The 18,574-nt window shown below is 35.6% G+C and overlaps 1 protein-coding gene and 1 pseudogene across 1 annotated transcript in view; one reads left to right on the forward strand and one right to left on the reverse strand.

The window, feature by feature from the left end:
- Window positions 1–18,574, forward strand: part of SS18 (SS18 subunit of BAF chromatin remodeling complex) — a 94,263-nt gene that overhangs the window by 41,593 nt on the left and 34,096 nt on the right. Inside the window, 1 exon segment of the mRNA XM_020968694.2 lies at window positions 1,075–1,296. Within this exon segment, the coding sequence (XP_020824353.1) occupies window positions 1,075–1,296 (222 nt within the window).
- Window positions 4,662–5,330, reverse strand: LOC144456981 (zinc finger FYVE domain-containing protein 21 pseudogene; annotated as a pseudogene).

Consider the following 18,574-nt stretch of genomic DNA (forward strand, 5'->3'; position numbering starts at 1 on the left):
TAACCTAAGCCAAATTTTGATTAAAAATGGCATTTAGAGTCAGGACAGCTTGATAAACTGGCATGTGGCAGTTAAGAGGCGTATTGCTTTGGCAGCTAAATTCTAGCTTGCCTGCCCATTCAAATGGTCTTGAGGTTATTTTGTCCAGCTTCTGCATGTAGTTGATGAAGATACCAAGACCCAGGTAGTTGACTAGCTCAAGGTGACACAACAAATATAGTTGGAATGAGAAGCCAGTTTACCTCACTCTTTTTTTTTTTTTGTGAGGCGATCAGTGCTAAGTGACTTGTCCAGGATCACACAGCTAGTAAGTGTTAAGTGTCTGAGGCTGGATTTGAACTCTGGTCCTCCTGACTCCAAGGCTGGAGCTCTATCCACTGTGCCACCTAGCTGCCCTTATCTCACTCTTGGTCTAGTGCTTTTTCCACTGCATAGTGCCATTTTCCGTACTTGTTTTTAGATGGTAAGCAGTACAAATGAATCTGCCTCCTTATCTTTCTTTGAAGCTTATCATCAACCAAAAAATTGAAATACACTACCTTGTATTGTGGCATTTTTGTCTAGATTTTGGTTCAGGATTTTGATATAAGCTCTGCTACCTCCTGAAACTAGGCATGTGGGTATGGGCCTTGGGAATTATAATCCTTTTTTCTCCTCTCCTTATGCCAAAGCTACTGTTGACATGGTCTTTGATGAAATCTGTTGTTAGGCCATTTGGAATAGTTAAGGAAGTTAGAGTCTGTGCAGCAGTTGCTAACATCCACTGAGTAGTACTGAGATGGCATTAAAGGGGGAAAAATTAAGAAGAAGGAACTTTTCAGACACATCAAGCTTATGGTCAACTTAGATAAGAGTGAATCTAGTGTAATAGTTAACCTGCTTTTTGACTCTGCCTACTAAAAGGTAGAAAGTTGTCTTTTAGGAATAAACTTTACATTAAGTCCACATTCCTAATTTCCAATTTGAGCTTCTGTTTTAAAATTTTATTTCGTAGTACTATATAATGAAAAGTTCTGAAGATCTTTTTGGAGGGACCATCTATTTACTGGAGCTGTTCATTTTTTTTTTTCAAAGGGCCAAACCATATGCCTATGCAGGGACCTGGACCCAATCAACTCAATATGACAAACAGTTCCATGAACATGCCTTCAAGCAATCATGGTTCCATGGGAGGTTACAACCATTCGGTGCCATCCTCACAAAGTATGCCAGTACAGAATCAGATGACAATGAGTCAGGGACAGCCTATGGGAAACTATGGCCCTAGACCAAATATGAACATGCAACCAAACCAAGGTAAGCAAACTTTGTTGTTATTTTGTTTAAGTCAAAAAGAGTTACTGCTTAATTCTTTTAAAACTTTAAATTTCATTTTATTCTTCCAACTAATACGTAAATGATTGAAATAAGTGGCAACAGTGCTATTATATGCAAGAACACAGTTGAATTTGAGGTCAACTTGTAGAATTCTTTTATTTTATCCTTTGAAATTATACTTGTTTTCTTTTTTATATCATTTACTTTTTGCTTGTAGGTAGTTAGTTGATAGTTCACCCTGGACCCTTTAATTTTTAATTAATTATTTTTGAAAACTAGAAAACAGTACATTTTAGTTACTTCCCAGGTGATTATAGAGTAGAAATTGAGATAATTATTTTCTTAAAAAAGTTTTTGATTTTTCATTATTTTGGCAGTTGGAACCATTTACAAATGCCTTTTTTATCAGAGAGTTTTTAAAAAAAAATCATTGTTGGTTGGCATCTGTGATTCACTGGAATGTTTTCTGGTGCTGTCTTTCTATGTTATAGTAATAAAAATAATTTGCCTTTTATTTCAGATATGTAGTACAGATGCTATATTCTTGAATCTTTTTGGAGGAGCTAGTGTGATGTGATTAAAATTAATTATCAACTTCAGGGAATGAAGTTACCTTATTTCTTTTTAAGTATTCATGTGAATAATTTCTGTAAACCAGCAAGTGGCGCTCTGTCCTGCTAATTGTCTTCTTCCACATTTGGCATATTGCCATTCTGAAAATGCTTTCATTAAAAAAAAAGGATGGAAGATAAGAAAATAATGTACTGTTCAATTTATTTTTTTCATATTTAATGTTTTCAAACTTTTATTTTTTAAAAATGAATTACTAAAATGTACTAACATTTAAGAAATTTGTAAGTTAATTTAACATTACAGTCTAATGAATTAGTGTCATCATTAAATTATTAGTGAGAATGATACAATATTTTTTATAAAAAATGCTAAAAAGAAAGAAAGATCACTCAGAATGTAGCTTTACAAAACTGGCACTTATTCCACATTTTTTTCAAATTTATGTAGTCCCCATGATGGAATGTTTTCTTTTTCTTATTAGGTCATTTAAAGGTTCAAAGCAACAGCAAGATCCAGTCAGTGCTAGATCAGAAGGGAGTTGAGCCAGCTCAGATGTTTCTACACACAGTTTGATTACCTGCAGTGAGAACAAGAAAATTGATAATGATTCTGACAACAACTACAGTAATGATGGCACACTTCTTAGAAAACCTATAGTTAAGAAAAGGTAGGGTGTGTGCACACAAGTGGTTGTTGTAGCATGGTTTGATATGACTCATCACAAGGTCTTATAAACAAAAAATAATGCATGTAGCAATGTGCATGTAGAAAACACTCAATACTTTTTGAAGAAAGAAGTTGAGGCTTTATAGCCACTTGTTTCTTATACTTAGAGACCAGTGATTGCTCTTTTCACTGCCATATATCATGTTTATGTATTTTTTTCCTTCAGCTATAGCATTTAAATCATTTACTACCTTATGCTCTCAACTTCAGAAATCCTCATTAGAAAATATATGCTGTGCAGTAAAATGGCAACATGTAGGTCTGGTTAAGATGGTAAAATGTTTTTGAAATGAAGATAGCACATCATTGAGGAAATTTTGACTAAAATATAGCAGTGCTTTATGTCCTGGAATTCTGTGGCAAGACAACTGGTCCTCTTATCATCTGTCCATTCAGCAGTCATTTTGTTCTGTTATACCCACATTCTAGATATTTCAGATAAGCTAAATAGCCAAAAAATAACTTAGAGAATTCATTTGTAGAATGCAGATAGATATTTACTTTCTGTAGTCACAAAAGTGCTTTCTATGAACGTGATAATTTGAGTCAATGAGTACTGCAGGATAGGAAGAACAAATTGTTTACTTTGATAGAAGTTACCTGTGTTTGGAATTTTCTGTGCTGGCTTTTGTGTTAGAAGAGCTCTTCAAATTTTGGCTTTGCTACTTGCAGGTGCAGTAACCTTGAGAAGTCACTAAACCTTTGTGTCTCATGAGGTTCCTTATCTTTAAAATGAGAGAGGTGGATAAGATGTTCTTTAAGGTTCATTCCAGCTTGAAGTCCATGTAGTTAGTTGTCCACTTTCACAATAAGGTATCAACTAAAGGAGTTTCTTATACTGAAACAAAGTAAAACTTTAACCATATTAAAATTTAACTGTTAGAAAAACTGTGGTTATAATATAGAAACAAGAAATGACAGAATCCATTGTAAACATTACCCTGTCTTAATGGAAAGGCAAAAAATCCTAAACTATTACAAAAAAATTACTAATTTTTTTTAGCTTTTCCTAATTTTTTTAATACAGAATTTAGACCTGGAAAGATCCTTAGAGATCATCTGTCCTAACCTCAACAGTTTACAAATGAGGAAACTAAGGCCCAGATAAGTCATGGGCTTTGTCTGTCTTCATACTGGAATTATGGTAGAACTCAGAGCAGAACCAGAAACCATAGAGCCTCTATTTTATATAGTTCAGAAACAGAATGTTGACACTCACTTTTTCTGATAGCTCCATGTTCCCATGTGCTTATCACTGTATCAGTGGAAAAACAAGGAAAAGAAATGATTAGCATATTTAAGTTAGTATTATTGAAAGGGCTAGGATTTATTAATTGAAGGAAAGAATTTTCCCCATACTATTAAATAATGACAAATGAATAATAATGAACTAGAGAGTTTATAAAAAACTTTAAAAATAGCTTTTAATCATGTTTTATACACAGATTGCTGTACAGTTCATTTTAATCTAGTCAAAAGCATAAAACCCAGACCATAAGAGTTACAGACTTTCCCCTCCGTAAAAGTTTCACAAGTTTGTTTAGGTCCAATTAGTGACATTGTAAAAGAACATTGTATAAAACAATCTAAGTCAAATTTTGTTGGCAATGGCTTGTTCAGTGTTAGGATATTCCACCTCCAAATATAAGGTAGAAATCCTGAGTGATTTATTCACATAAACGAGTTCTGGTTTTGTAGATGAATGCAAAAAAGGATGTTGAAATGACCTACTAGTAATGCTCTATTGTAAATGTAGTATGTGTTATATAAACATCCTATAGATTATGCTAAAAATACCCGATTATTTAATAGTAGCATGGGTTGGATTCTCCCTAAGCCCATAATAAATACCAGTGAGATCAAATATGCAAAGTCAAATGTGAAACTGAATTTAAAACATTAATAAACTGAATATATATATTGCACTAGATCAATGAACACTTAGATTTTTTCCATACAGTTTGATTTCATTTCCCAGCACTTAAAAAATTAATCAGCTGTGAACTTATAAGTAGTTTCATAGAGTTTCTCAAACAATTCCATGATCATTGGTCCTGGGATACATAGAGGATCTGGGCTGCCATATGCATGGCTGCTGACTGGGTGGCTGACTGCTTTTTGTTAGAATTAGAGTCTTTGCTGGCAATGAACTTCATCTGGGTCACATCCTGAGTTCCTGGCTCCTTGTACTGGAGAAACATACCTGTGGCTCCAGTGTTGCCTCTTCCAGGAGCAGAACTTTCAGTTATTATCTCAACATTTAAAATTTGAGCAATTTCAATTTCAAAATGGCTTTCTCTATTCAGAAGCAGGTGCTTCTCATTATTAGATAGGTGACAAGCTATCAATTCAGATTTTTTTTGATGTTCCTAGTGTTAAACATAAAGGAGCTCCATTCATGAGCACTTTGAGTTGCTTGTCATAAAATTTCATTTTTTTCTGAGACATAAGCACACACTCTGTCCACTGTTGTAGGTGGTCCAAGAATCACATCTGAGGTGAAGTACTTTCTTGCTGCAGTATTTATTATAGTACTTCGCAGTGGATGAAGTCAAACTTGATGTCATACTTGGACACCATCTTGGATACTCCTTGTCTGGGACCCCCTGCTGTTCCTCAAGGCAAAAGGGGGTGCCAAAACTCCAGTGCTCAGGGACCATGTACAGGCTGCTGGGCAAGTGCACCAGCTCCTTGCCATCTCGGCAAAGGGTCATTTGGCCTTGGGCTACCCCATCTCACAATTTTCCAACCTTTGCTACTGTCTCATCCCACCATAGTGAACAGTTTCAGCTGCCCGATTGACATGCTCCTAAAAATCTTTTTAAATTGATAGAAATGAATCTTCAACCTTAAGTAATCTGTGGACTTAGGTGGGAAAAGAATTAATCTTTGTTTCAGTCATTATTTTGCTATCCTATATGTTTTGTTTTGTGCAGTTACAAACATGTATCTGAGCAGGGGTCCCTAGGCTTCATCGGGCTGCCTGAAGGGCACATGGCACAAACAAGGTGAAGAGCTCTGATTTCTGGAACCCTCTCATTTTACTCATAAGGAAACCAAGACTCAAAAAGGTTAAGTAACCTGTCCAAGATCTCGTAGGTCGCTAAAGAGTGAAAAGGACATTCTTGAAGTAGTGATGTAGTGAAAAGAGCTTTGGATGGAGAGGTGGAAGACCTGGGTCCAGTGATGTACTCTTAAGACTTAACTGGCCATGTGATCATGAGCAAGTTGCTTAATTTCTTGAGCCTAATAATGCTTACACCAGCTACCTGACAGGGTTATTGTGAGGACAGCAATTTTAAATGTGATAAGATGAAATTCTTTCTAGTAAAGGAAAAAAAAATAGTATTTGGAGATGAAAATTATTTAAGAAAAAATCATCATAGGAAATTATCTTAATAGATCCTGTTACCAGGCCACGAATTACACTTTGTATTTACACATTTGCATTTGTTTCATCATTAGCTGATATTGGTTGAGCTTTCAGTGGTCTTGACATGGCATGTCATGCTTCACTGAAATTGTTGCCTTACCATGGAAGCTTTTGGTTTGAGTTTTAGGAGATTTTGTTAAGAATAAAACAGATTAGAATCACAGCAACCTAAATTTCTAGGAGGAGACTACTTAAGGGATAAGAAACATTTCTTTTTAGACAGTTTTGAACTTCTAACAGAGTGTTGCTTTTTAAACATGGAAATTAGCCCCACATAGCTAATTATATTACATTTTGTTATGGAATTATTTGCATTTGTGATTAGATTTTTGTACGTTGATTATCACTTGGATCACTACGAGGCTGAGTCTGAATTCAAAACAATTGATCTACTTGGTTAGATGGGAAAGGTTATTAGGAAAGGAAAAGTGATACTAGAGGACACACTAGAAAGTCGGAGACTTAAAAACAAAACACATCTTTTTATGGAATAATAGTATATTGACCAGAAGATACCTTAGCTTTGATGAAACTGTAAAGTGAAATGAGAGAAAGGAGATTCTCAGGAGATGATGGTAGGAACTGTACCAGATGGCAATAATGGGTTTTCCTTTTCCCAGAACAGAGAAAAATTTCTGATTTTTTTTTTTCAAATTTCAAGTAGGCGGTGATATTACTAGTAGGACTCCCTTGTGTTTTGCTTTTGTTTTTTGTTTGTTGTTGTTATTGTTTTTGAAAGTAAAAAATCTAGTTGCTTTTAGTTTCTTACACAAATTGAAAAGAAAACAAAACAAACAAGGTTTTCAAGTGTGGCTGGAAATTTCCTATAGTTATACATCTTCCAAAAGATAGGATGTTCAGTGTGGTCAGGAAAATGTTTGGAGAGCCCTTTTAAAAATGGAAGTATTGATGACTGAAAGACCTTTATAATATTTGTTTTAAAATGTATTGATATTATTAGTTGCAGAGGTACTTTACTAAACACAAATGAACTTAATAGGATGATATATGTAAGGAATTCATACATCCTAAGATATACGGGCTGAGCAGGTCTTTAAGATAATATAGTCTAATATCCTTATTTTACAGATGAGAAAATTGAGGATAGCTTTCCCAAACCAATTAATAAGTAGTAGAGCCAGAATTTAAGCCCGGGTCCTCAAATTTCAAAGCCTCTTTCCTGCTATATACCAAATAGCATTTATTTCCTGTGCCATTCTCATTATTTTCATTAACTAAGTCAAATTTCCTCTAAGGAAATTCTTCTGCCTACTATCCCTTCCCTTCCCCTTTCCCCCTACTATCAATTACAAATATTATTATTGTACATATATTAAACGTATATATTATTTAGTGGTTTTATGCCACTATACATGTATGTGGTCCTGAGCAGATGGATAGTTGCCTAGAAGTATTTATGATTGCTCTAAATGTGGCTAATTATTACTATTACAATTCAATCTTATTTGGATTTTCTCATTTTAAGGAGTAAGAACTTTCAGTCTTGCTACTTCTCTGCACATCTCTTTTCCCTTCCCCCAACCATTACTTCACTTCATGTTTTACTGAGGTCAAGGCCAGTAGCATTAACTTCTTTCCTTTCTACCTCAGTGATGTATATTTTTGTTTTTTTCACTTCTTTGATTCCTAACTCCTTTCTCTTGGATCTTTAACATTTCCCTTTCCCATCTCCTGTCTTCTTCAGACGTATACTAGTTTCTCCTCTCTTTAAAAAAAATCTTTACTTGAATTGTTTACTATTTTGTTTCTTTCCTTTCTTGGACAAACTTTTAGAGTAGGTGTTCTGTGCTTGTATTTTCATTTCCTTGCTCATCCATTTAATCCTCTGAATTTGAGTTTTGCTTCTGCTTCTCTGCTGAAACAGCTTTGCCAAATAGGGTGCCAGATACGTAGTGACTGTTTCTTGGTCCTAATATTCTCTGTGACATTTAAAACACTTGACTGAGACTTTATTGAAAATCTTTCCTTATTTAATTTCTCTGACATTTCCTAGTTGTTTCTCTTTCCTTTTATTTCTAACTGCTTTTTGTTTTTCCCCTGGTTTTTCTTCTTTCTTAGTTTGATCATTCCTTAATGTTCTGTCCTCTGATCACTAAGCTGTAACACTTTCTCTCTCCTCCCATACCCTTTCCTCTCCTACCACTCTTACCCTGTTTCCCTTCTCTCTCATCTCCTTATCCCCCTGTATTCCCTTTTCCCTCCCTCTTCCCTTCCCTCTCCTCCCCTTCCCCCCCAAAAGACTGTTTAATTCTGTGCCTTCAGTTAGCTCTCACCTCAGTGTTAGTTACTTTTACTTGAGCTTTACCCCACCTTTTCTTTTTTCAAAAACTACATTTTTATTGATATACTTTTCCATCACCTACATTTCCCATTGTATTCTTCCCCCAACTCCTCCAAAAGAGCCTAAAGAATAAACCTGGGGAAAATTTTCCATTTTGGAAAATAATTTGGAACTGTCCAAGAAGAGTGGTTAAACTTTTTATACCCATTGACATGGGACATAGACCCAAAAGGATGTCAAGGAAATGTGTCATAAATAATAAAAAATTGCTAGCAGTACTCTTACGGTATCAAAAGAACCTATGATACAGTAGTGACCTCATTGATTGAGGAATGGCTAAATAAATTGTCTTAAGAATATAGTGAAATATTATTGTACCTTAAGAAATGAGAAATTCAGGAGACAGAGTCAAGATGACAGAGTAAAGGCAGGGACTCTCCTGAGCTCTCCCCCAAACACCTCAAATACTTTTAAATAATGACTCTAAATAAATTCTAGAGTGGCAGAATCCACAAAAAGGCAGAGTGAAACAGTTTTCCATGGCAACTTAGAAAGTTGTCGGGAAAGATCTGTTATACCAGGGTGAGAGAGGAGCCTAGTCCAGTGCAGGCAGTGCTAGAGTAGACTGGGCCTCAGCAAACCAGGAGCAGGCCTCAGGGCAACTGAATAAGGGCAGCAGTGGTGGTTTTTAGACCTCTCAGCCTACAGACAGTAAGGGTATTGGACCACGGGTCAAAAGGAGATTTACCGAGGTCCCTTTGCTAGCACCAGGGGCAGGACTCTGTTGCATTACATGGATCTGGGTTACAGTCCTAGGTCTTAGTCACAGTGCAAGGAGATGCGCTAGCACAAGTAGCTTGTGGTTGCAGAGATCAGGGACCCTGGTCACAGTTCCAGGATTGAAAAGAGTGCTTGTGGTTACTCATGAACCAGTGTATAGTACAGGAGAGCCGTAAACACACCTCTCCTTAGATTGTACCACCTTGGAAGAGTCAGAACCTTAGAGGTCCCCAGAATTACCTCTGAAAACAGCTACAAAAAACCTGAAGCTTGGGACAGTGCCCCCTTCACTTGGGAAGCAGAGATCCACTTTAGCATGGAGTTAAAAGTCAAGAAATACGCTAGAAAATGAGCCAACAATAGAAGAAAATTCTGACCATAGAAAGTTCTGTGGTGACAAGGAAGATCAAAACACTCAGAACAAGACAACAGAGTCAAAATTCCTGCATCCAAAGCCTTGAAGTAAAATATGAATTGGTCATTCAGGCCATGGAAGAGCTCAAAAAGGATTATTAAAATCAAGTAAGAGAGGTAGAGGAAAAATTGGGAAGAGAAATGAGAGTGATACCAGAAAATCCTGAAAAAAGAGGCACAGAAAAATACTGAAGAAAATAACACCTTAAAAAACAGAATAGGGCAAATGATAAAAGAGGCACAAAAATCCAATAAAGTGAAGAATACCTTGAAAAACAGAACTGGCCAAATGGAAAAAGATTTACAAAAATTCACTAAAGGGAAGACCTCCTTAAAAAGTAGAATCTGCCAAATGAAAGAGGAGGTACAAGAGCTCACTGAAGAAAATAATGCTTTAAAAGTTAGAATTGGACAAGTGAAAGCTAATGACTTTATGAAACGTCAAGAAGCAAACAAAATTAAAAGAATGAAAAAAATAGAAGAAAATGTGAAATACCTCATTGGAAAAACAGCTGACTTGAAAAATAGATCCAGGAGAATTATTTAGAATTTAATTTATAAAATTTATAAAAATAATTTATAATTTAAGAATTATTGGACTACCTGAAAATCATGATCAAAAAAGAGCCTAGACATCATCTTTCAAGAAAATATCAAGCAAAACTGCTCTGATATTCTAGAACCAGAGGGTAAATGGCAATTGAAAGAATCTACTGATCACCTCCTGAAAGAGATCCCCAAATGAGAACTTCCAGGAGTACTATATCCAAATCCCCGACCTCCCAAATCAAGAGGAAAACACTTTGAACAGGCAAAAAGAACCAATTTAAATATCATGGAGCCACAGTCAGGATAACACAAGATTTAGCAGCTTCTACATTAAAGGATCAGAGGGCTTGGAATGTCATATTCTGGGGGGAAAAGAGCTAGGATTACAATTAAGAATCACCTACCCAGCAAAACCGAGTATAATTCTTTAGGTGAAAAAAATGGATACTCAATGAAATAGTGGACTTTTAAAGCATTCCTGATGAAAAGACTAGAGCTGAATAGAAAATTTGACTTTCAAATGTAAGATGCAAAAGAAGCATAAAAAGGTAAACAGGAAGAGAAATAATAAGGGATTTGATAAGGTCAAACAGTTTATATTCCTACATGGGAAAATGACATTTATAACTCCGGAAAACTTTCTCATTATTAGGGCAGTTAGAAGGAGTATACATAGGTAGAAAGCAGAGGTGTGAGTTGAATGTGAATGAGTATCTAAAAAAAAATAAAATTGAGGGATAAGAAAGAAAAATGCACTGGGAGAAGGGGAAGGGAAGAGGTAGAATGGGATAAATTATCTAACATAAAACAGGCCTGAAAGGATTTTACAGAGGAGGAGAAAATGGGGGAAAAGGAGAGGGGAGTATATGAACCTTACTGTCATGGGAATTGGCTCAAAGAGGGAATAATATATACACTCAGGTGTAGAAATTTGTCTTACCATACAGGAAAGTAGGAAGGGAAGAGGCTGCAGTGGGGCAGGAGAGAGGAGGAGCTGATAGAAGGGAGGGCAGTTTAGGGGATGTAAAAATCAGAAGAAAAGCATTTTTGAGAATGGACAGGGTAAAAGGAGAGAGAGAGAATAGGATAAATGGGAAAATTGGATGAAGGGAAATACATAATTGGTAATCATTACCATGAAAAAAAAATTTCCAGGGAGTTTCTCGGATAAAGACTTCATTTCTCAAACATAGAAAACTGAGTCAAATTTATGGAAATAAGAGCCACTCCTCAATTGATAAATGAATAGGCAGTTTTCAGACAAAGCAATCAAAGCTGTTTATAGTCATATAAAAAATGTTCTAAATCATTAAATTAAAACAACTCTGAACTATTACCTCCCACCTGTCAGATTGACTTATGTGACAGAAAAGGAAAATGACAAGTGTTGGAGGGGATATGGGAAAGTTAAAACACAAATGTACTACTGGTGAAGTTCTATATGATTCAGCCATTCTGAAGAGCAATTTGGAACTATGCCCAGTAGGTCTGTATCCTGAAGAGATAAAAAACAAAAAAGAAAAGGACCTGTGTACAAAAATATTTATAGTATCCTTTTGTGGTGGTAAAGAATTGGAAATTAAGGGGATGTTCATCAGTTGGGGAATGGCTGAACAAGTTATTGTATATGATTGTGATGGAATACTATTGTGCTTTAACAAATGATGAGAAGGATGCTCTCAAAAAAACCTGGGAAGACTTACATGAAGTGATGCAAAGTAAAATGAGCAGAACCAGGAGAACCTTGTATACAGAGTAACAGCAATATTGTGTGATGATCTACTATAAATAACAACTGTTCTCAGCAGTACAACGATCTAAGACCAATTCTGTAGGATCTGTGATGAAAAGTGTTGTCCATCTTTAGAGAAAGATCCTGTATGCACATCAAAGATACTTTTTCTTTACTTTCTTTTTTTCTTTTCCTTTTTTGGTCTGTGTTTTCTTTGACAGAATGACTTACATGGAAATGTGTTTTGCATGACTATAGATGTATAATCTATGTCAAATTGCTTGCCTTCTCAATGGCAGAGGAAGTAAGAGGGAGGTAGAGAATTTGGAACTCAAAATCTGAAAAAAGAAAAAAGAATGTTAAAATGGCTTTTACATGTAACTGGGAAAAAATAAAATATTAAATAAAATAATAAAAAAGAAATGAGGAATTCAGAGAAACATGGGAAAGCCTGTAGTTATTGATGCAGAGAGAGATAATTTCCAGAACTAGGAGAACAATTGACACAGTTACTCCACTAAATTATATAAATGAGAACAATATTAACAGGAATTGAATTCTGAGTAATTGTAATGATAGTTTTCATCCCAGAGAACATATGATGAAAAATGCCTCTTTCTTCTAAGGAGAGACACAGGAGTTTTTGGAGATCAGAGTGTTATATATACACTACTACTTGCATTGAGAATACTCCTTGTTTGTGCTTGACTGTTTTCTTTTTTTACAGAGTAGGAGTGGGTAGAGGTAGATAAGAAGCAGGCTGTTCCTGGAAGTGATTATGATAAAACAAAAGGCATTAGTAAAAGTTATTTTTAAGAATAAGCAACATTGTTGAATTCCTTAAACTTAGCTATTTTTCTTTGTCCTTGATTATTAACATGGGATTTTGAAGTTTCTACTGTAAACATTGTATACATACTGTACTTCTTTGCACTATGAGTTTATGATTAATATGGATATTCCTCTGATAATGCATAATGTAACTATTCCATACCCGGGATATTTTTGATCATGTCCTCTTATGGGTTTAGCACCAAGGGCCTACTCAGCTTACTGGAGTCTTTACTACCTTTTTCTTACTGTTAAATTTATATACCATGGCACTACCAGGATAGTCCATTGCTTTACCTCTCACTTTTATTAGGTGACTTGCTTACCTTTTTTTTTGGTCATTTCTCTGTTAAAATCAATTATGTGTAATTTCTTGTTTGTGATAATTGCTCTATATCCTTGTATTGTCCTTTGAGTAATCTTTAACTTCAGGTTTTCTGAGACTGTAGTACTCTAGTGTTTGGTAACTCAAAACTGTTATGGTTATCATCAGAAAAATATCATTGTTAAAAATATGGTTCTTTGTTTTAGGGAAAAGCTTGGTATCAACTGATACTAAGACAAGAATAATTGATACAAAGACAAAAAAAGTGAAATTACAATTTTAAATGAATTTTACATTCTTTTTTGTGGGAAGGGGAGGTGAGATGTGCATATATAAGTATTGCAGAATTACTCTGTATAACAAATATAAGGCTATTAGGGAGGGAAGATACTAGTGGCTGAGGACATCAGGAGATGCTCTGTATCGATGGTGGTAATTGGACTGCATCTTTTAAAAAAATACAAATTGGGGATTCTACATAATAATCTGTATTTAACTGTACAAATGTTTATAATATAATGAATTCTACATGTTACTTTAAAAATGTAAATGCTCTTAACTTGTCTGGGCCACCTCCTGAACTTCTTTTCTCTTCTGTGCATTTTAAAAAATGTTTCCTTTATTGGTATCACTATGTTAACTTTTACCTTCCCCTCTCCATCCTCTGCCATTAACCAGAGAGATAGAAAGGGGAAAAACAAACATGCCTAGTTTAAAATAACACAAAGCAAAACAACATAGTCAAGGAAACTGAATCTACACAGTGGTTATGTCTAAAATTTGTTGTTGTTATTTAGGTATTTTAGTCATGTCCAACTCTTTAAGACCCCATTTGGGGTTTTCTTGGCAAAGACGTTAGAGTGGTTTGTCATTTCCTTTTCTAGCTCATTTTACAGATGAGGAAACTGAAGGTCATATGACTAGTAACTGTTTGAGGCCAGATTTCAATTTAGGTCTTCCTGACTTCAGAACTGTCACTATCCACTGGGCTGTCTAGCTGCCCCTACAACATTGTTTTTGTATAGATTGTTCTACTTTTGCTCACATTTTATTGTCAGTTCATACTATACAGGATGCTGTGAAATATATCTTTATTATGGTGCAATAATATTGCATTACATTCATTTACTACAACTTCTTTAGCCATCTCCTATTGTCTAAAAAGCAATCTAAGATGCCTCTTTAGATTCCTCCCCTCCCCCGCTTTAACCTCCCCTTCAGGAAGTTTGTTTTGATTTTGTCTTTTCCCTTCCCAGTATTATATTGCATTCTAACCCTGTCCCTCTACTCCCAGCTCCAGTTGTTTTCATGGTCATTGTGATGTATTTCTGCACCAGTATGTTGTAGTAAATTTGCATGCATTCAACTCTTCTTTGGCTGTTTGAGATAGAATGAGGTTCATCTGATGCTCCCTCTTTTTACCTCTTCCTCTGTGTTTGTACACTATGCTCATATACCCAACTAACAAGTTCATCCTCTTTCTTCCCCCTTTATATTAGTGTATTACTTTTGCCCACTTCATATCTCTCTGAACAGAACTAATCCACCCACAGGACTCATGTTTTTCTTATTTAACTCTCCTGGTACCCCTTGAGGAGCTAAAGATTTTGAGGAGAAATTTATTTTTCTCTTCTGTTAGACTCTCTCCCCAGTTGATGGGTATCCCCCTCAGTGTCCAATTCTTTGCTACCACAAAAAAAGCTGCTGTAAATATTTTTGTATATGTGGGTCCTTTTCTCTTTTTTATGATTTCTTTGAGATACAAACCTACATCAAAGGACATGCACAGTTTTATAGCCCTCTATGATTTTTCTTAGAGGGTTTCTTTCAAGAGATAAATCAGGCAGATTCTTTTTATCTTTGCTTTTCCCATTGCTCTAATAGATCTGGGTAGTTTTCTTTTAAAATTTCTTAAATTATAGTTTTTTGGCTTTTTTTAAAATCATGCTTTTCAAGGAGCAAAATGATTCTCAAATGTTCTCTCCCTGATCTGTTTTTCAGATAAGATTTTTTTAATATGAGATCTTTTGATTTTGTTCTAATATTTCTTGCTGCTTCATGAAGTCATTGATTTCTGTTTGTTCTATTCTGAGGTGTCTACTTTTTGGTTTAGGTTTGCCACTTTGTATTCCATGCTGTTCTCTTCAACAGCTTTTATTTCATTATTTATCTTTTGCTTTATTTCTTGTAGGTGTTCATGTAGTCCTTGTTGTAAAGTACATTTTTTTTTGAGGCTCTGCTTGCAGTTTTTATGGATTTACTCTTTTTTTTTGGAAATCTCTAGATATAATTTTTGATACTAGTTTGTGTCTCTATTGGTTTATTCAGCTCTTCCTCTTTAGGTCCTGAATTGAGATGTATCCCTTGTGTAGTAGGGTGGGATGGTCAGTCCTGTTGCATTGCCTGGGTTCATGCACTGACATCTATTGCTTGGGGTTAGGCCCCTAGGTTTCTGAAGTTCAGAGCGCTGGATCTTCAGGATCTTCTGGATCTTCTCTGGTATTCTGCCTATCAGGGACTGCAGAGCCATTGGGACTAGGGTTGAGCACTTCAGCCCTGTTCTGGTCACAGTCCATTGCTGATCCTCAGTACTTCCAATGTCTCTACCTGTGACTTTCTGATCATCTTGTGACAGGGGAACCCTTTAATAGTTACAGGCAATATGTATTGTGTCTCTAGTCATGCTGCAATACTACCCCAGGCTGGCGCTGACTTTTTGTGCCATTTTGATATGAAAGAATTTATTTCATATAGTTTCTCATTCTATTTCTTGATTATTATTAGATCTGTTGTAGACTTCAGGGTTTGTTAGAGTATGTATGTGAGAGCTAGGCAGTTAGCCTCCTGTTCAGGAATTTTATCTTGGCAGGAATCTACCAAATAAACACATTTAACCCAATTGTGCATTGTTAAGTTAATCTAGCCTTGTAATACCCAGAGTCTCTTTAGTAAAGTAATCAGCCTAAGCAAGTCCACATAGTTATATCAGTGAAGAATGCATATTATGAAATCCTTTTTTTTTTTTCAGAGGGTAGTCTATTAGTATGGTCCACCCATACATTTTCCTCGTATAGATGCTGCCAGTGGAGGATGAACTTAATCTTGGGTTGAATAGAAGTAGAAGACTGGACAAGATTGCATTTTGGAAATTGTGTAGAACTTTCAGAAATCTTAAACTGCTCCCTACCTCAAAAGCCCATGTTTTTAACCTATCTGTGGTCATACTGTCATGGTTGCAAGTCATTGAATGATACCATGACCTGAAGAAAATCACAGTTGCAGGTAATACAAAGAGAAGACTGATGGGTGGGTCTAAGTAGACTGTCACCCATTGCCAGTTATACCTGATTCTCAAGAAATGGTGTAGAAATGTCACTGAGGTTAGATATAATTAGGAAAGGAACTAGGCTGTTCATGTGGTCAGAGTAAGGCATAACAGAATGAAAGCCTGAATATTTCACTGAAGTGTCTATGAATTATATTAAAAAAAACCCCAGCAAACCAAAAAACTGTTGAGTGTGTTGGATAGATATATTTTGTGCGGATTTGTGGAAGAACATTGGTAAGAATCACCTAAGTTGAAAAGATGTAGGTATGTTGCAATCTCTACCGAGAGGGGGGAAGACCACCGGTATCAATAAGTGTTTTGATTAAACTGCTGTGTTTCTTAAACTGTGGGTCACAACCCCATATGAGGTGGCAAAAAATCTGGCAACAGTAAAAGGTTTCTGAACATGCAGTGACCAAAAATTAATTAAAAATCAAACATAATGAATCTGAGGTGTTTCTGGCAACGCTTGTCCATGTTGCATTGAACAGCTTCGCTGTAGCTTTGGTTCTGAATGCAAAACATGAACACTTTGCACTGCTCATGCTCTCAGCCCATACAATGCCAGTGACTGCGAAAACGAGAAAAGGGGTCAGTGGAAAAAGTTTAAGAAACCCTAGATTAAAGTATAGTAAAATAACTATAAGCTTAAATTCAAGTACCCCAATGAAACATTTCCAAACGATTATTGCCATTTGTATCCCCCTTGACTTTAATTGTAGATTTCCTGTAATGCAGCGTGAGAATTTTTAACCAGGGGTAGCTTTCTTCTTTCTACTTCTGAGCTATGTATCAGTGTACCTTCCAGTAACTTCACCCTTCAAACAAGGGGTGGGGTTGGAGACATATTGTGATTAATTTAAAATGTGACTTTTTATACTTACATGTTTATTTGGTTTGTGTGGGCTTAAAAAAGATCTTATATTCAGTTTTATTTTTACGTGTTCCTGAGAAAATTATAGAAAAGTTCAGGGTATAATTAACATAGTGTTATATTCACAGAGAATCAAATAAGGGATAGGAGCTTTACTTGGGATAGATGGTACAGTGATACTTGACAACAGAGAGAAAACACAGCTGCTCATTTCATGTCTGATTTTGTCTGTGTTTCACTGAAAAGCAGAAGGACCTTTTGGAAATGATAGAACAAAAATGACCTACTGAAAGATAATACCCAAGAAAAGTAGGGAGATAATAAGAGATATGTAGCTGCTTTTGATGAATGCGAGTCACCTAGGCCAGTTGTATGAAATCCTCAGGTCCTAAAATAATTGGCAGCTGTTATTAGTTGGTGATATTTGGAAGATCGTGGAAATGCAGTGAGCTAACACAAGATTGGAGAAGGAGAAATGTCCCAATTTTTAAAAAAGAGAAAAGAACAGACTCTGCAGGCTAAAGGTTGATGAGCTTGACTTTGATTCCCCAGAAAATTCTAGAATAGATCATTAAAGAGATAGTTGGTCAACATCTAGACATGGAAATGGTGTGATAAAAGCCACCATGGCTTCATCTTATTTTCTTTTTTGATAGGATGATTAAGTTAATATTTAAAGAAAATGTGGTTATAGTTCAACTAGATTTTAGCAGAGCTTTTGATAATATATCTCTCTTGTGATACTAGTCTTATGGAGAAGAAGGTTGAGATATGGATTGATGATAATTCAACCAGGTGTATTCAGACCTGGTTAAATGGCTATAATCTGTATCAGTGTGAGAGAAGATCTCCTATGGTGTCTTATGGGGATTTATGCTTGACCCTATATGCTTTACCATTTTTATCAATGATTTAGGTAAAGGAGAAGATGGTATGTTCATCACATTTGGAAATAATATAAAGCTGGAAGGATAACTAACATACTAAATAACAAGATCCAAAAGGATTTTGACAGGCCATAATATTGGGTTGAATCTAATTAGATGAAATTCAGTCTAGATAAATGTAAAGTTTTATACTTGGATACAGTAAATCAAATTCTCAAATACAAGATGGAGGAGGCTTCATCATGAAAAAGATCTGGGGGTTTTAGTGGATTGCAGTCTTAGTATGAGTCAGCAGTATGATGTAGAAGCCAAAAATAATATGATCTTTAAGAGGAGCATGACTTCTAGGAATAGAAAGGCAGAGCTCATACTGTACTGTATTCTCATTACACCTCACCTGGAATATTGTGTTCAATGGTTTAGTAAGTACGTTGATAAGCTGGGGAGTATTTAAAGGAGGGTGTTGTTGTTTGCTTCATTTTTAAAGAAGACCAGTGATATCA

Source organism: Phascolarctos cinereus, unplaced genomic scaffold (assembly GCF_003287225.1).
Source record: "Phascolarctos cinereus isolate Bilbo 61053 unplaced genomic scaffold, phaCin_HiC Scaffold_4;HRSCAF=312, whole genome shotgun sequence".
NCBI lineage: Eukaryota > Metazoa > Chordata > Mammalia > Diprotodontia > Phascolarctidae > Phascolarctos > Phascolarctos cinereus.